This window comes from Mobula hypostoma, chromosome 21 (assembly GCF_963921235.1).
Source record: "Mobula hypostoma chromosome 21, sMobHyp1.1, whole genome shotgun sequence".
Lineage (NCBI taxonomy): Eukaryota > Metazoa > Chordata > Chondrichthyes > Myliobatiformes > Myliobatidae > Mobula > Mobula hypostoma.
In genome coordinates this window covers 16375629-16394139 of record NC_086117.1, presented here as the reverse complement: position 1 = coordinate 16394139, position 18511 = coordinate 16375629, and the positions used below count along the sequence as shown (strand labels likewise).

Below are 18511 nucleotides of genomic sequence, written 5' to 3'. Positions count from 1 at the left end.
TAGTCTATCACAAGCAAAGCCCTACCATCACTGAATACATTTGCATGCCATAAGAAAGCAGCATCCATCAAAGACCCCCACCAGCCAGGCCCTGCCCTCTTCTCACTACTATCTGCCAGGGAGTACAAATGTCTCACGTCTTAGAACAGTTATCTTACAACAGACGCTTGAACTGGCATGAATAACTTCAAACACCACAACTCTGAACTGATTCTACAATCTACAGACTTACTATCAAGGACTATTTACAGCTCATGCTCTCAATATATTTCTATTTGCACAATTTGTCTTCTATTGCACATTGGTTGTTAGTCAGTAAATAGTTTTCCATTTTCCTTTCCCCCCCAGTGAAGAAAATTTATCTCAAGGTAGTAAATGGTAACATATACATACTTTGATAATAAGTTTATTTTGAACTTTTAACAAATTGGAGCACAAGAGGTTGAAGGGCGATCTTCGAGGTTTATAAAATTATGAGGAACATAGATGGGGAAGAGAGTCTTTTTCCAAGGGTAAGGATTCTAAAACTTTGAGGTGAGAGGGAAAGCATTTAAAGAAGATCCAAGGACCATGTTTGCCCCACACGAAGTGTACTGGGTATATGAAACAAACTGCCACAAAAAAAACTGGCAAAAGCAGGTACAAAACAGCACTTATAAAAGCATTGACAGGTATATAAAGACCATGAGACACATGTAGGAGTAGAATTAGACTATTCAGCCCATCAAGTCTTCTCGGCCATTCAGTCATGGCTGATTTATTATCCCTCCACCACATTCTCCTGCCTTCTCCCCGTAACCTTTGATGCACTTACTAATCAAGAACCTATCAACTTCCATTTTAAATACACCCAATTACTTGGACTCCACAGTCATCTATGGCAATAAATTCTTAAAAGAAATTCCTCCTCGTCTCTGTTCTAAAGGCAAGTCCTTGGATCGAACAGCAATAGAGAATATGGGCCAAATCAAAGAAAATGGGACAGCATTTCAGCCCACATGGACATCAGGAGGAAAGGCCCATTTCTGTGCTGTAGGACTCTAACTTCTACACGTGTACAGTTAAACATGGAAGTGGAGGGTTTGCAGTGGTACATTTTAAATCCAGCCTTGAAGAGGAGGATAAAAAATAAACTTGCCTCTCAGTTACATCTGGAAAAGAACCCAACACTACACTGTGCGATGTAGGACAATGAAATAATATGGCACATGGAAAGAGATCAATTTTTTAAAAACATGGATATTGCTTTGTTAATTATTTTATTTAATACATTGTTTTAAATATAAAAAATTTAATTTTAATTAAAGTAAATCAACTGAAACTTCCATCACTTGTCAAAAGAATTTGAAGCAGGGCCACCTCTACTGCTGAGCTCCAAGTTGCAATGTGTCTGTGCGAAAGAGCCTCTGCATCTGACCCACTGCAGACGTGAGTGGGTGTGGTGCAGGAGCAAGCCAACAAAATCTGGCCCAATTATAGCCTAGATAGGGATCAGCTCAGTAATGTGAGATCACATTCAAGGAAGGTGTTTATGGAGTACTCATCTGTAAATAAAAAGGGCTTCAGGCAAGGTAAATATAATTTTTTCTATAGTATTATAGAAAAGCAACTGTACATATGGTGAGGGGTGGTAGGTGGTTGAAAGAGGGAAAAGAACATTGCTTCTGGAAAATATGTAGTATTTTGAAAGAACAGGTTTTTTTTCCATCGATAGAGGCAATTTTATTTTTCACCCACCCAGGCAAGGCTGGATTTAAAATGTACCACTAGTATATCCCTCACTTCTACATTTAATTGAGCTTGCATGGAAGTCAAAGCAAATGGCACAGTAGTGAAGCAGTAAGTGTAATGCTTTACTGTGCCAGAAATCAGAAGATTGGGATTCAGTTCCCATTGCTGTCTGTAAGGAGTGTGTCCGTTGTCCCGTGGCCATGTGTGTTTCTTGCAGGTACTCTGGTTTCCTCCCACATTCCAAAGAAGCACTGGACACGGTTAGTAAGTTGTGGGTATATTACATTGCAGTTGGAAGCATGGCAATGCTTGTAGGCTGCCCCCAGAACATTTTCGATCTCTTGGTTGTTGATACAAATGACACGATTCACAGTATGTTTCAATATATGTGACAAATAAAGCTAGTCTAATCTTTATTTAGAATCTCTATTTTTAAATGCTCAGAAATTAAGTCATCAAATCTACATTCAGTTTTCTCCTTTCCAATAGTCTACTAAGAAATGCAACAATGAAATTCAATCTACCTACAATTTCTTTTCCTTGAGAATCCTGTTGACTAATTGACTTGAATCCATAAATTTAAGAGACACTGAATTTAGTGAAACTGAAAAAAGATTTTAAAAAACAGCTCAAGTTCCATAAAAACACCATTAACCTCAACGTTTTGTTGAAGGATTTGTAATAGTAGAAGGTTTACTCCTATAATCAAGAAATTACCTGAAACTGAACTGTCAGTCATTTTCATTGACATATATTCCATCATAAAAATTGCTTTATGCACCATTTGTAATACCACTTGACACTGTCCTCAGCTCATCTCTACTGGACTTCAACTCAAATATTTTCTATACAAAAACTTATGCTCATCTAGAACTCAAATTAGTGCTCCAAACTAAACTGTTCTCAGATTTGTTCAGCTTTCCGTGCTTTCACTTCTGACCCACACTAGCTCCCACTGACAATACCTCAATGTTAAGCTAGTCCACCATTCCAACCGCTTCCTTCCTAACTTCACTGATCTCTGCAACAGTCCTGGCAGCATTCTGGATCTCACCTCCCACAATTCTGTTTTTAATTTCACCATTGCTCTGCATCATACAAACTTTCACTGCCTCAATAAATTATGGTTTTTAGATCTTTGTTGTAACTAACCAGATGAACAAATTTTTTGGTCACCAGCCCTCTATCACCTGCTGTCTGCCATACTTCTTTTTTAGTGCTTTGTGGATTTTCATTTAAAAGGTGCCACCAGCAGAATCAAAGCTTGGCTTCACTTGTTGACATGCACATTGATACTGCACTTATTTCACATACTCAAGACCAAGTAAAAGTTTACTTCCCTTAGATTAAGTACATTCCTATTAGAATGAAATACCCAAAAGGGGTGCTATCAACAAATGAACCTGAAGTCTTTCACACTCATTTTGAATAGTTTATATGAAACAAAATAGCTCAGGGGTCACCAGGATAACTCAAGCTATATCCTGCTGCCTTGGAGTTTTGTAGCCAGGTTTATTTAAATCGCTAGTCTAAATCAAGCTATTATCGCAACTAAATCAAGCTGCAACATTATCCTTCATTGCAACTGCTGCTTCTAGTTCCTTGACTTTAGTTTTACAGTTTTACTCAGAACAAGTAACCCTGAAACATTTCTCGTCTCCTTATCCTTTATTAAACCATAAGACTTAGGAGTAGAATTAGGCCATTTGGCCACCAAATCTGCTTTGCCATTCAATCATGGCTGATCTTCTTTTCTTTCTCCCTCCTCAGATCCCCTCACCGGCCTTCTCCCTATAAGCTTTGATGCCATGTCCAATGAAGAATCTATCAAGCTCTGTCTTAAATACACCCAATGACCTGGCCTCCATAGCTACCTGTGGTAATAAATGCCACAAATTCACCACCCTCTGGCTAAAGAAATTTCTCTGTATCTGTTTTAAATGGACACCTCTCCATCCATCCTGAGGCTGTGCCCTCTTGTCCTAGACTCCCCCATCATGGGAAACATCCTTTTCACATCTACTCTGTCTAGGCCTTTCAAATTTCAGAAGGTTTCAATGAGATCCCCCACCCCAATCCTTTTAAATTCCACTGCGTACAGGCCCAGAGCTATCATATGTTCCTCGTATGATAACCCTTTCATTCCTGGAATCAGCCTTGTGAGCCTCCTCTTAACCCTCTCCAATGTCAGCACATCTTTTCTTAGATGAGGAGCTCAAAACTCTTCACAATACTCAAGGTGAGGCCTCACCAGTGCCTTATAAAGCCTCAGTATCACATTCCTGCCCTTGTATTCTAGACGGCTTGAAATTAATACTAACACTGCATTTGCCTTCCTCACCAACGACTTTACCTGCAAGTCCCAGGTCCCTTTGTATCTCAGATTTTTGTATTTTCTCCCCATTTGGAAAATAGTCCGCACATATGTTTCTTCTATCAAAGTGCATAACCATGCATTTTCCAACATCGTATTTCATTTGCCACTTTCTTGCCCATTCTCCTATTCTGTCCAAGTCCTTCTGGCAGGCTTCCTGTTTCCTCAACACTACCTACCCCTCCACCAATCTTCATATCATCTGCAAAATTGATAACAGTCATCTATTCCATCATCTAAATCATTGATATACAGCATAAAAAGAAGTGGTCCCAACACCGACCCCTGTGGAACACCACTCGTCACTGGCAGCCAACCAGAAAAGGATCCTTTTATTCCTATTCATTGTCTCATATCAATCAGCCAATGCTTCAATCACACTAGCAACTTTCCTGCAATACAATGGGCTCTTGGTAAACAGCCTCATGTATGGCACCTTGTCAAAGGCCTTCTGAAAGTCCAAATATACAACACCAACTTTTATCTATCCTACCTGTAATCTCCTTAAAGAATCCCAACAGGTTCGTCAAGCAAGATTTCCCTTAAGGAAACCATGCTGAGTTTGTCCTATCTTGTCCTCTGTCACCAAGTACTCCATAACCTCATCCTTAACAACTGACTCCAACATCTTCCCAACCACTGAGGTCAGGCTAACTGATCTATACTTTCCTTTCTGCTGCCTTCCTCCCTTCTTAAAGAGTCAAGTGCCATTTGCAATTTTCCAGTCCTCTGGCATCATGCCAGATTCCAATGATTTTTGAAATATCATTACTAATGCCTTCGCAATCTTTATCACTACCTCTTTCAGAACCCTAGGGTGCAGTTCATCTGGCCCAGGTGACCTTTGCACTCTTAGGTCTTTCAGCTTTTTGAGCATCTTCTTTCTTGTAATAGCAACTGCACTCACATCTTTTTCCTCATTAAATTTGCCAACAACACTACATTGATTCGCCTAATCTCAAACAATAACGAGGTGGCCTACAGGGAAGAAGTCATCTCTCTGACACAGTGGTGTCAAGAAAATAACCTCAATGCTGCAAAACCAAAGGAGCTGGTTGTGGATTACAGGAGAAACGGAGACGGGCTAACCCCTATTGACATCAATGGATCTGGGATTGAGAGGGTAAATAGCAAATTTGTCAGCATCCACATCACCGAGGACCTCACGTGGTCTGTACACAGCAGCTGTGTGGTGAAAAAGGCACAACAGTGCCTCTTTCACCTCAGATGGTTGAGGAAGTTTGGTATGGGTCCCCAAATCCTAAGGACTTTATACAGGGGCACAATCGAGAGCATCCTGACTGGCTGCATCACTGCCTGGTATGTGAACTGTACCTCCCTTAATCGCAGGACTCTGCAGAGAGTGGTGCGGACAGCCCAACGCATCTGTAGTTGTAAACTTCCCATGATTCAGGACATTTACAAAGATGGGTGTGTAAAAAGGGCCGAAGGATCATTGGGGACCCAAGCCATCCCAATCACAATCTATTCCAGCTGCTACCACCCAGGAAACGGCATCGCAGCATAAAAGCCAGGATCAACAGGCTCTGGGACAGCAGGCCATTAGACTGATTAACTCACGCTGATTTGAGTGAATTTCTGTGTTACACTGACTGTTCTATTTACTATAAATTAATACGACTGCACATTGTACATTTAGACGGAGACGTAACATAAACATTTTTACTCCTGTATGTGAAGGATGCAAGAAATAAAGTTAATTCAATTCAAACCCTTCAACATTTGGCACACTGCTAGTGTCTTCCACAGTGCAGACTGATACAAAATGCTCATTTAGTTCATCTACCATCTCCTTGCCCTCCATTATTATTTCTCTGGCCTCATTTTCTAGTAGTCTTATAGCCACTCTCATCTCTATTATTTTTACATACTTGAAAAAGCTTTTTCCTATCAACTTTGATATTGTTTGCTAGCTTGCTTTCATATTTCATTTTTTCCCTCCTAATGAATCTTTTAGTTGTTCTCTGTAGGTTTTTAAAAGCTTCCCAATCCTCTGTCTTCTCACTAAATTTGCTCACTAATTTCCCACCAATTATTTCTTTACGCTCTCATTATTCTTCCTCCTAGTATGTACAAACTCTAACATTAGAACTTCCTTTCTGAACTACTTTGTCTCATCAGTACACATTCACAATCTGAACTAATATAATTGATAACTTTTCATATTTAGGATTTAGTACAGCTCACATAACAAGTGCAGAACCAAAGAATGCTTGGTGAAAACCAGTTGCTTTAAGTAGCTTGTTTGCATCAGGCAGATAATATTGCTCTTGGTGAATGATACCTTACCTGACAAGTTTGCTCAAGTGATCTATAAACTTATGAAATAACTATTGAAAGAATAAATCATTAGCATTAAAGCTATTTTTCTTACAAAACAGTCCATTTGGTATAAACACCAAGTTACATTTTGAAACTACCCTTTTCGAAAATAAATATTTTCACTGGAGTAGAATTTTATTTGAACTGAGAGCATAATTGCATGCTTCAACTGCAGTGTTCATTTAGTTTTAATTTGGAGAATAAATATAAAGATATTAACCCAGTTCTTCTATGCCAGTTTCAGATTTAAGATGTTTGATAAAGAGTGCAGATTTTGAAAAGCACTGAAGTATTCATAAGCAATTCTCACCGAAGTAGTTTGGAGAGAGGTGGGAAAAGCAGATGCAGGAGGAAGGCAGACAGGAACAGGCTTTGCATTGTCATGAGAGCGGTCCAGCAGTTCCGTAGCTTTCACTATGCCTGCTGAGCCTGGCAAAGTTAGGTCGGAGCTCCTTGATTGATGCACAACTGGAAAGTGGGAGGAGATAGTGCAAAGAGAAGGAGATGCAGAGGTATGATGGTGAGGAACAAAGTCCTGCGAATAGGATCTAAAAACCGACTTGAACTGAGGAGACAGAAAGAAAGAGAAAAAGCAGGTTCAAAGGTCATATAAAAATCTGGCAAACCTACTGTATGTATGCAAGTCAACTAAATGCATTTTAAGGAGATGTAAACCCCTACAACAGGCGTCTCTCCTCGCGCACCCCGCCCCCGCTCCCACAATGTACCTGGCCTTTCTAACTACATTACTCATCCTGAACAATCATCAATCCCTCAGATACAGTGGACTGGATTTTTGTCAGTCAAAACCAATATTTAGACCGCAGTTGTATGTTTAGATACCAAGTCACCAAGTTAATGCAGAGGAAACAATCAAGTATAAAGCATGCTGGTTTAATTTCAGACAAGAGTTAAAAGCAAAAGTAATCATAATCATTTCAAATCAAATGTTGAAACACAGTGGTTGGTGTACTTAGATGATATTCTAAATTTTCTGATGAAGAATCACAAGGTAATTTTTAAACTCAAAAACAGTCTCTCATAGAAAGCTTGCATGCAACTCAGGGGTTGCATGCAACCTTACAGATTGTAGCAATGAAATACAAACAGAAAACACTCAGATCGGCACCTGTGAAGAGGAAAAAAGGTTAATATTTCAGTGTGATTATCTTTTGATAAAAAGTTTGAAATGAAATATGTTTGTGTGATAACCAAGAGACTGGGTTACACAAGTCATCAAGGCACTGATTGAAAAGATGGTGAAGGCTAGAAAATCACAGATAATCTATCTGGAGGAGACCTAAACAGAAAATGAATGAGAATGGAGAGAAGAAGGAAGAAAGAGAAGCTAGAGCTTCGAGAAACTAAACACTGCCAATACTAGACATAGCCAGTGGGTTAGGCAGCATCTGTGGAGAGAGAAGAATTGAGTTAATATTGTAATTTGATGTCAATTCAGACAGAAACCAATAAGCCCAGTTATGTGAAATCGTTGAACTCATTGTCAAGACCTAGGACTAGAGATACAGCCAGTAACAAGCCCTGCCAGCCCGAGCCCCCAATTACATCCATGTAACCAATTAACCTACTAGCCTGGCTTTGGACTGTGGAAAGAAACTGGAGCACCTGCAGCAAACCCACACCATCTTGGAATAATGTACAAACACCTTACAGACAGCACCGGGAAATGAACATGGGTTCCAGACATTGTAAAAGCGTTATGCTAAATGCTACACTATCTCACTGCCCCAAAGGTTATATAGGGCTTTTCTGAAACAGCCTGAGAGCAAACACAGAAGTTAAAAAAAGGAGTGGGAGGGAGTTTATGGGTGAAAGCGGGTGATTCTGAGCTTCCAACACAGGATCCCTCATGGACTGCATAGAGGAGTTCTCCAAAACCCAACTGGAATTTGGCTTCTCCAATGTAAAGGAGACCACATTAGAAGCACCGGATCTAATATACTAAATTGGAAATACAAGAAACTGTAAATGCTGGCATCAAGAGCAAAAAATCTGCTGAAACCTGGATGCAAAAATCACAATCTGAAATGCTGACCATCCTTTGCCTCCAGATATGCTCTTTGATCTCCTGTGCTCCTCCAGCAGTTTTGTTTTACACACAAAATTGGAATTAGTACAAATGAATTGCTTTTACACTTATATAGAATCAGAATCAGATTTATTATCATCGGCATGTGCCATGAAATTTGTTAACTTAGCAGCAGCAGTTCAATGCATACATGATAATACAGAAAGAAAAATAAATAAACAGTAAATACACATATGCATATTGAATAGATTAAAACAATCCAAACTCAGAAATAATATATATTAATAAAAAAGTGAGGTAGTGTTCATGGGTTCAATGTCCTTTAAGAAATTGGGGAAGAAGCTGTTCCTGAATCGCTAAGTTGTCTTCAAGCATCTGTACCTCCTTCTTGACTGTAGCAATGAGAAGAGGGCCTGCCCTGGGTTATGGGGGTCCTTAATAATGGACATCACCTTTCTGAGATATCACTCCTTGAAGATTCTTGGGTACTACAGAGGATAGTACCCAAGATGACTAATGTTACGACTTTCTATAGTTTCTTTAGATCCCGTGCAGTAGCCTCCGTACAAGCCAGTGATGCAGCCTGTCAGAATGCCCTCCACAGTACATCGAAAGAAGCTTTTGCATGTGTAGTTGACAAACCAAATCTCTTCAAACTCCTAATGAAATATAGCTCCTGTCTTGCCTTCTTTATAGCTGCATTGATATGTTGGGACCAGGTTAGATTTCAGAGATCTTGACACCCAGGAACTTGAAATTGCTCACTCTCTCCACTGGTTCGTATTCCCTCATCTTACCCTTTCTGAAGTCCACAATCAGCTCTTTCGTCTTACTGACATTGAGTGCAAGGTTGTTGATACGGCACCACTCAACTAGCTGGTATATCTCGCTCCTGTACGCCCTCTCATCTCCATCTGAGATTCTACCAACAATGGTTGTATCATCAGCAAATTTATAGATGGCATTTGAGCTACACCTAACCACAGTCATGAGTATAGAGAGAGTAGAGCAGTGGGCTAAGCACACACCCGAGGTACACCAGTGTTGATCCTCAGCACGGAGGAGTTATTATCACCAACACACACAGATTGTGGTCTTCCAGTTAGGGAGTTGAGGATCCAATTGCAGAGGGAGGCACAGAGGCCCACGTTCTGTAACTTATCCAACTAGGATTGCGGAATGATGGTGTTAAACGTTGGGCTATAGTCAATGAACAGCATCCTGACATAGGGGTTTGTATTGTCCGGGTGATCTAAGGCCATTTGAAGAGCCATTGAGATTGTGCTTGCCGCAGACCTATTGTGATGATAGAAAAATCACAGTGGGTCCAGGTCCTTGCTGAGGCGGGAATTCATTCTAGGCATGACCAACCTCTCAAAGCATTTTATCACTGTAGATGTGAGTGCTACTGGGTGATAGTCATGCAGGCGGCTCACATTACTCTTCTTAGGTACCAGCATGCCTTTTTGAAGTAGGTGGGAACTTCCGCCTGCAGCAGTGAGAGGTTGGAAATGCCCTTGAATACTCCCACCAGTTGGTTGGCTCAAGTTTTCAGAGCCTTACCAGTTACTCCATCAGGGCCTGCCACCTTGCGAGGGTTCACCCTCCTTAAAGACAGCCTACCACTGGGCTTCAAGACATAGATCACAGGGTCACTGGGTGCAGCAGGGATCTTCACAGCTGTAGTTATATAGATTCTGAGGTGGAAAGACAGGAAGATGCCATGGATTGGAGAAGATAGAAAAATGAACCTTGAAGTCTCTGGATACAAAATACGAGGCAAGGGGAAGATGCGCTGGTGGAAGTTTCATACTGAAGGTAACAAAAATTAAAGAGGATGATCGCTTGAATGTGGAGCTGGGTGAGGTCTAAAGAAAGAAGTGCAGGGCATGGAACTCCATCAAAATCTTCCATGGATGAGGATAAGGGAAAACTTCTGTAAAGATCTGGAGTGGAAAATATCATTCAAAAAGGTATGATGGAACTGCAGAAACTGTGAGAATGGATTTCCTTACAAGAAAGGGGCAGAAGGAGTCACTGTGAAGATAACTATGAGCATGCATGACCTTATAACGGATATAGACTGCAAATCCATGGTATTGAGCCAGTGAAGCTGAGAAAGAATCGGACACAGATGCTTTAAAACAAAAAAATAATAGCCAAATGGAAATTAGCAGCAAAGGCAGTGAAGCCAAAAAAAAGTCCTATTAGCAAAATATTAACACTATGTTAAAGTTCTAACAATGTTATTCAGCTAGTTAAAGGATCTAGTTGCAGTTGTATTAGTGTGCGTGGTCGCAAGATATCTACTTTTACTGAAACAGGCAAGAAATTATCTAGCCAAGAAGAACATGGCATTCTTGCATGGACCAACAAGGGAACATAAACCACTGAAAATAAATTGGAGAAGGTAAATGAGTTTTCGCGAGTTTAAGAAATAATATTAATACTACAGCCTAGCCCTGAACCTAATGAATTGCTTTATATGCAGTTATTTTCTTTCAAAGTGGTCCCACTGCAACAAATGACAGTCTAGTGTCAATCCCGATGATTAAATAAACTTATTCATCGGCATTTGATTCAATTTGCATTGGTCAGCAATAAAAGACAGGTTACTTTGTCAAGATCAGCAAATATGATACTGAATGTTATATAGAACAATGGCTTATTTGCACAGACATCACTAACATTTAATTTGCTTGGAGACATTAAAGCAAAAGTAGTGTTTAAAAATAAGGTGAAAGATTTGCTCAAATGTTTACTTAGACTCAAACTTTGCAAACAATTAATAAACATTTTATCAAAGCAAATACTGCTTCTGTTACACTGAAAATGACTAAAATAGGTTCATAAATACACATCACAGGTTTGGATATCCTAGGTCCAAAGATCTGATGCAAATCAAGAAAACTAATTTAGAAAATTATTACCTCATACTCACCACATAACAGATATAATTACTGGGGAAAAAAAACAGAAAACTCTGATATTTGTAAACAAATCCAAGTTGAATTAAGGGTTGCAAGATCTGTGAGAGCCAAGTAGCAGATGAACTCCAGTCTTGCGCTGATGCGCAATGTTTTCTTAAAACACAAGTTTTTAACCAGTGCAATCCTAATAGCTTATTATCATAAACTCTGACGAAGAACTGCAAACAAAATTCATTATATCTAACTGCTTTCCAAAACTTTCTGAAGAAAGCAAATATTATGACAATCAGCTGCCTTTGTATGTAGTCAACCGTATCCAAACAAATTAAGTTACCTCAAACTGAAAGCAAATTAAATTGCATTCATATTGGGCGACACTAATCTTTAATGGTACTAAAATCCGTAATGCCAAAAATAAAACCTCAATTCTCTTTAGTCTAAGAATTCCCTTCTGAAAATTAGCTTAGTATCTTTTTGTTACTGAACAGAATTAAAGGAAATACAAGTTTATTTAATGCACAGTTAAACTGTATGGTCCTCTTGTCTTGTTTTCAACGGGTCTAACCTGTTAATTAAACTTGCTCAACAAAACTGAGCAAGATCAGATACTAATACTGATGAAATATCCGCAATTTATGACAACTTGGCAAAGTGAATAGGGGAAGCAGTTAAGGTAGGAAGTAGGCAGTAGCAGCAATAGCAAGAACCTAAGCAACTCTACATGCACTCAGAAACTTAAAAAAAAATCTGTCACCTATTAATCTTTTGGGTTTATTGTTAGCAATATAGATCAAACAAGTCAGAAATAGTGAAAAGTAACATTTGAAAAGACTAATCCGTGATATTAATATTTTTCTGTCAATGTTTCAGTTATCTTTTCCACATTACATGAAAATCACCACAACAATTCAAGTCTATAGATGCAAGTGCTTATGCTTTAAGATAGTGCTTGAATCGGTTTAGGATAATTGAGTCCCAAAATATCAAAAAATTCTTCAAACCTTTTGCCATTGCTTATCCATACAAGTTCTATTTGTCTACTGTTTCACTGTCCGCAAGCAACTGCTATAACTTGAGAACCACTTCATTTCTATATTAAAATTAAATTAATATAGCTCATTTTTGCTGAATTAGAGAAATAAAAAATAACTACTAAATTGAGGATTTCATAGTCAGCATTATATTTAGATTGTTGCAGAGTATGAACATAGCTAGAGTTTCATTTGCCTAAAACCTGCAAACAAAGGACATACTAACAAACTCAATTGAAATTTGCCATAAGGTGTAGGAAGGAAATTGAGAAATATTCTTGTACGACCTTGCTTTACTTAACTTAGTGTTCAATCTTGTCCTGCTGAAGAGTTTCAGCCCGAAACGTCAACTGTACTCTTTTCCATAGATGCACCCTCTTCCTCTCATTTAAACTCCCAACTTATCCTGGTGTCAAATTTTATTTAACTTATGAAATCTAATGTACTAATGATCAAAAATATTCCCAACAGTCAACAATTTATTTATAATGAATGATTTAGCTTTTGATTGCTGGTGAAACTTCTCTATTAAGAGCTAGACATTATTGGATGTAATCGTATTTCAATCTCATTGTCATAAACTCAACTATAGGTTCTCTACATTTAAGTCTAAGGAAGATATTGGGGGGGGGTTGTTAAAAGGTAATAATTAATGACGCAAGCAATTAATCCACACTAACTGATACTGCCCAATGTCAATGTAAAAATTACCAATTTAAGAATCTTAGTGTCCCTGCTCTCCCATAATGCAAATCTGTGTGTTACCCCGAAATGTGGTACAAAGAATCAGTAAGATAGTCCATCAAGGATGAAAACCCACCAATAACTTATTATATTGATGAAAAATATAGGATATACACACCCTATATTTTTATAAATAGATTTGGAGAACAGCAAAATTCAGCTGCACCAGCAAATTCCAATATTGTTTTTCTTTACTAAGTATTGGCATACTTTACTAATTTTGTGTTGTGTTTTACCTCCAAATTTAAAAAAATCAATTTAAAGCTAAATATTATATGTAAAAAAGATCATACTTTCCAACCTTTGAATCAGTAAATCCAAGTAACACCAGATCCAATATCATTATGATATATACCTTTAATTCCTCAATTACTTACATAATAAATAAGCCACAGCAAATCTGCCAAATTATTAGCCAATGTAAACATCCTTACTTTCACTTTATCACCAGAAAATCTCGACTGTATACACTGCAGAAATGAGCCACACATGCAATATACTGTTTTTTTTAATGCCGAAAGTCGATTATAAATTATAAATCTAAAACATCAAAGCAGTTTTTGTTTTAAATTGTGCGGTTATTTGTCCAATGACAGTCCTTTTTCTCCACAATATTTAATGATGCTATAAGCCAAGTAATCGATGTCAAGCAGTCTAAATTTCATCATATCTAGAGCACTAAACCTCTCCTGATTAAAGAGAGCATCAACACAATCCGTTCCATCCGTTACATGCAATTCCTGGGTAACCCACAAATTTAATAGTGTTGACCCATTGCAGAGAAGATCCCAATGTAATTTTATTGTTAAACATTAAACTTTAAGGTACTGTAGAGCTAGTCTTTTTGGCTTAATGACATTCTTATTTACCATCTCCCAAAGATCTACATTTAATCACTTACTTTTGACAATGGAGTTAATCTCTTCCTTATCTTTCTAGATTTTTGTAAACTTTTAGTCACAAAAGACTAGAAAAATTTCCATTGCAAATGCTCATATGCTGCTATGTTCTGGCGTGATTGTTGCAATTAACTTTTTCATTGCACTTGTGCATACATGTGCATATGACAAATAGAACAAACAACAAGAATGCAGGACAAATCTAATTAAATTAATCAATAATTCATGTAAAGACAAACAACAGATTGCATCTGTGCCTGTGCCTACTGGTGGGCCAAAATTAATTGGGAGTTACACACTACTTATCTAAAGGAGGTGTATTTTATAATCTATACATATCTAAACAAATCATAATTACTAGTTACCCAAGGCAGATCAAACTGGGCCTAGTCATACCAAGTTAGCAGGGTTTCAATGAACGTTAAAATTGCTCTGTATTTAGGATCCTGATCATTCTCAAGTTCCTCATAAGCAATTCCTAATTGCTGTTGCGCGAAACTACAAGAGCAAAAATGATCTCTTGGCAATTTATCACTAGTGGTTCAAGCATTACAAAACAGAATGGAGAACTAGCTTTTTGATGTACTGGAGGCTCAAGAAAAGGACAAAAATAGGAACCTTCTAGATTGTTGAGGCAGGATTAAAAGTTCAAGATATAATGTTGTAAAAATGGTGCCTTCATACAAAGTAAAACAAATATTTTTAAAAACATGACTTTAGAATAAATATACAGCAACAATCTCAAGTGGCCCTTTCTCTGCAACAATTCCAGGTATTTTGTAACTTATGATCACACCACTCCATAATAATCAATTAAAATCTTAAATGTACATGCAATTAAATTTATAAATGTAACAAGTTAAAGGGTAATTTGTAGCTTTACTACATTTTTAAGACAATTAATTTCAATTACCAACGGTAAACTTCAGTACAGAGAGCAGAAAATTTTCAAAAAAGTTAATTATCAGCATTTTAGCTATGAGAAATAAATATTGAATTGGAATTCATAGCTAAGCAGGGAAGAGTGTTGTGTATTTAATATTTCAGTAATATTTGAGTAATATTGCAAATATAGTACAGTACACATACAGTATACAATATAATTGAACTACTATATATAGACATCCACAGCATAGTAAATCTTAAACTGTCCAATTCAGGCACAAAGATTTAATCACTTTGGAGGATTTTGTACTCTTTTGGCATAACATCTTTCCTGACAAGGGTGCTTACTCTGCTTGGCAGGTGAGACTTGTGGCTATAAACAATCTCAGGTTCTGGGGCCTCTTCCGGGATAGATGTTGGAAATTACTCTGGGACTGCAGAAAGTAGTTCTGACAGCTCTGAATACCTTTCTTCTGGACTTTGGCATCCTGAACAGTGCATTTGATCTGCTGATATATCCCAGGTAACCACACAAAACTTCGAACCAACACTTACATTTTAGCCACGACAGTATATTGCACCTCCAACGTTTCAGGTTTCAGCCTGGATGGTACAACAACTTTCAATCCCCACACAAGACAATCTCCATCAAGGGCAAGTTCATCCTGGCGCTTGTAAAAAATTGGGGAACTGCAATTTCTACTGCATGTTCCAGCCATTTTGGGTTGCCACGTAGACCTGAGACAGTGTGGGTCGTTTCTGGTATCCCTTTAGATCATCTCTGTTGTATTAGAGAGACTTTCAATTTGCATTAGGGAGAATATGTCAACAGGATTGCCCTCTTTTGCAACATTTTCAGTTATTTTCTTTTCCAAGGGTAAATGGGACAATCGATCAGCATTTCTATGATTTACTGTTCTCTTGAATTCGATCTTGTAATTGTGTCCTCCAAGAAACAGAGCCTATCTTCAGCATTTGTGCTGCTGCTGTGAGTGAAACACCTTCTGTGGATTGAAAATGGACACTAGTGGTTGATGATTTGTAACAAGGGTAAACTCTCTCCCATACAAGTACTGGTTTGAAAGGTTTTACACCCCAAATCAGACTCTGTCAATCGGTGGGTAATTTTTCTCTGCAGCAATAAGCGAACTTGATGCAAAGGCCATAGGATACTCGCTTCCATCACTCATAATAACATGTAACATAAGTGCACCTACACCATAAGGCGAGGTATCACAGGCAAGTTTCACAGGACAGGTGGATCATAATGTGTGAGCAGTGTCTGATGACGCCATTTCATTTACCTTTTGAAAAGCCACCTCACACTGCTTTGTCCATTGCCATTTCTTTCCAATCTGCAGTAATGAGTTCAAGGGGTGGAACATAGTAGCCAGGTTTGACAGGAATCTATTATACTAATTGACAAATCCTAAAAAGGACCACAACTGTGACATGTCCTTTGGCTTTGGGGCATCAGCAACTACTGCTTGAATATTCTCAGCACACTTATGTAATCCTTGTGCATCAATGGTATGACCACAATAAATGATGCTTGGTTTAAAGAATTCCACTCAACCTTGGAAAGAATTTTTCCAGACTCCATGTGATCTCGCTCACTGGCTACTTCATTCACGGATGGTATATGGAACAGGATGGGCTTTGCAAAACTTGGGTGTGACACTTCCATTTAACACTATTTTACCCTTGATATGTTTGAGTTTTCCAGTGCCATCCGTAAACATTGCTGTGGCATCATGAAGAATCTTTACTAATTCACTTTCAGTTGACTCTATTGCAGGAGATGTGGCATACAAATGGTGGATGAATCTCCAGTCAGGTTGTAGTTGTCTTACGGTGGACATTTTGGGCCGAGACCCTTCGTCAGGACTCACTGAAAGAAGAGATATTTGATCTGAAATGATAGGAGAAGACAGAAGGGGAAGGGATGAAACTAACAGCTGGAAAGTTGATTGGCAAAAGGGATACAAGGCTGGAGAAGGGAGAGGATCATGGGGCGGGAGGCCTAGGGAGAAAGAAAGGGGGAGGGGAGCACTAGAGGAAGATGGAGAGCAGGCAAGGAGTTATTGTAAGAGGAACAGAGAGAAAAAAGGGAAAAAATAATAAATAAATAGGGTGGGGTGAGAAGGGGAGGGGGGCCATTAGCAGAAGTTAAAGAAGTCAACATTCATGCCATCAGGTTGGAGGCTACCCAGACGGAATATAAGGTGTTGTTCCTCCAACCCGAGTGTGGCTTCACATGGATAGACATATCAGAATGGGAAAGGGACGTGGAATTAAAATGTGTGGCCACTGGGAGATCCTGCTTTCTCTGATGGACAGAGCGTAGGTGTTCAGCGAAACTGTCTCTCAGTCTGTGTCGGGTCTCATCAATATATAGAAGGCCGCACTGGGAGCGGTATATCACCCCAGCCGACTCACAGGTGAAGTGTCACCTCACCTGGAGGGACTGTCTGAGGCCTTGAAAGGTGGTGAGAGAGGAAGTGTAAGAGCACCCGGCACTTATCCTTGTAAGCGGAACAAGTGCTACACATGCCCTTACACTTCCTCCCTCACCAGCATTCAAGGCCCCAGACAGTCCCTCCAGGTGAGGCGAAACTTCACCTGTGAGTCGACTGGGGTGATATACTGCGTCCGGTGCTCCCGGTGCGGCCTTCTACATATTGGTGAGACCCGAAGCAGACTGGGAGACAGTTTCGCTGAACACCTACACTCTGTCCGCCAGAGAAAGCAGGATCTCCCAGTGGCCACACATTTTAATTCCACGTCCCATTCCCATTCTGATATGTCTATCCACGGCCTCCGCTACTGTCAAGATGAAGCCACACTCAGGTTGGAGGAACAACACCTTATATTCCGTCTGGGTCACCTCGAACCTGAAGGTATGAACATTGACTTCTCTAACTTCTGTTAATGCCCCTCCTCCCCTTCTCACCCCATCCCTTATTTATTTATTTATTTATTTATTTATTATTTCCCCCCCTTTTTTTCTCTCCCTCTGTCCCTCTCACAATAACTCCTTGCCTGCTCTCCATCTTCCTCTGGTGCTCCCCTCCCCCCTTTCTTTCTCCCTAGGCCTCCCGGCCCATGATCCTTTCCCTTCTCCAGCCTTATATCCCTTTTGCCAATCAACTTTCCAGCTCTTAGTTTCATCCCTCACCCTCCCATCTTCTCCTATCATTTCAGATCTCCCCCTCCCTCTCCCACTTTTAAATCTCTTACTATCTCTTCTTTCAGTTAGTCCGGACAAAGGGTCTCGGCCTGAAACGTCGACTGTACTTCTTCCTATAGATGCTGCCTGGCCTGCTGTGTTCCACCAGCATTTTGTGTGTGTCGCTTGAATTTCCAGCATCTGCAGATTTCCTCGTGTTGCAGTTGTCTTAATCACTCACAGTCATAGTCATACTTTATTGATCCCGAGGGAAATTGGTTTTCATTACAGTTGCACCATAAATAATTAAATAGTAGTAAAACCATAAATAATTAAATAGTAATATGTAAATTAT

At 39.2% G+C, this 18511-nt stretch overlaps 1 protein-coding gene across 13 annotated transcripts in view; it reads right to left on the bottom strand.

The window, feature by feature from the left end:
• The window catches only part of rapgef1a (Rap guanine nucleotide exchange factor (GEF) 1a), a 185163-nt gene that overhangs the window by 43616 nt on the left and 123036 nt on the right, over nt 1-18511 (bottom strand). For 5 of the 13 annotated variants that reach the window (XM_063073490.1, XM_063073491.1, XM_063073492.1 and 2 more), the window contains one exon: nt 6759-7013. The exons of the other annotated variants lie outside the window; for them this stretch is intronic. In XM_063073490.1, the coding sequence (XP_062929560.1) occupies nt 6759-7013 (255 nt within the window). The remainder of the gene's footprint in view (nt 1-6758; nt 7014-18511) is intronic. 13 annotated transcript variants of the gene reach the window in all.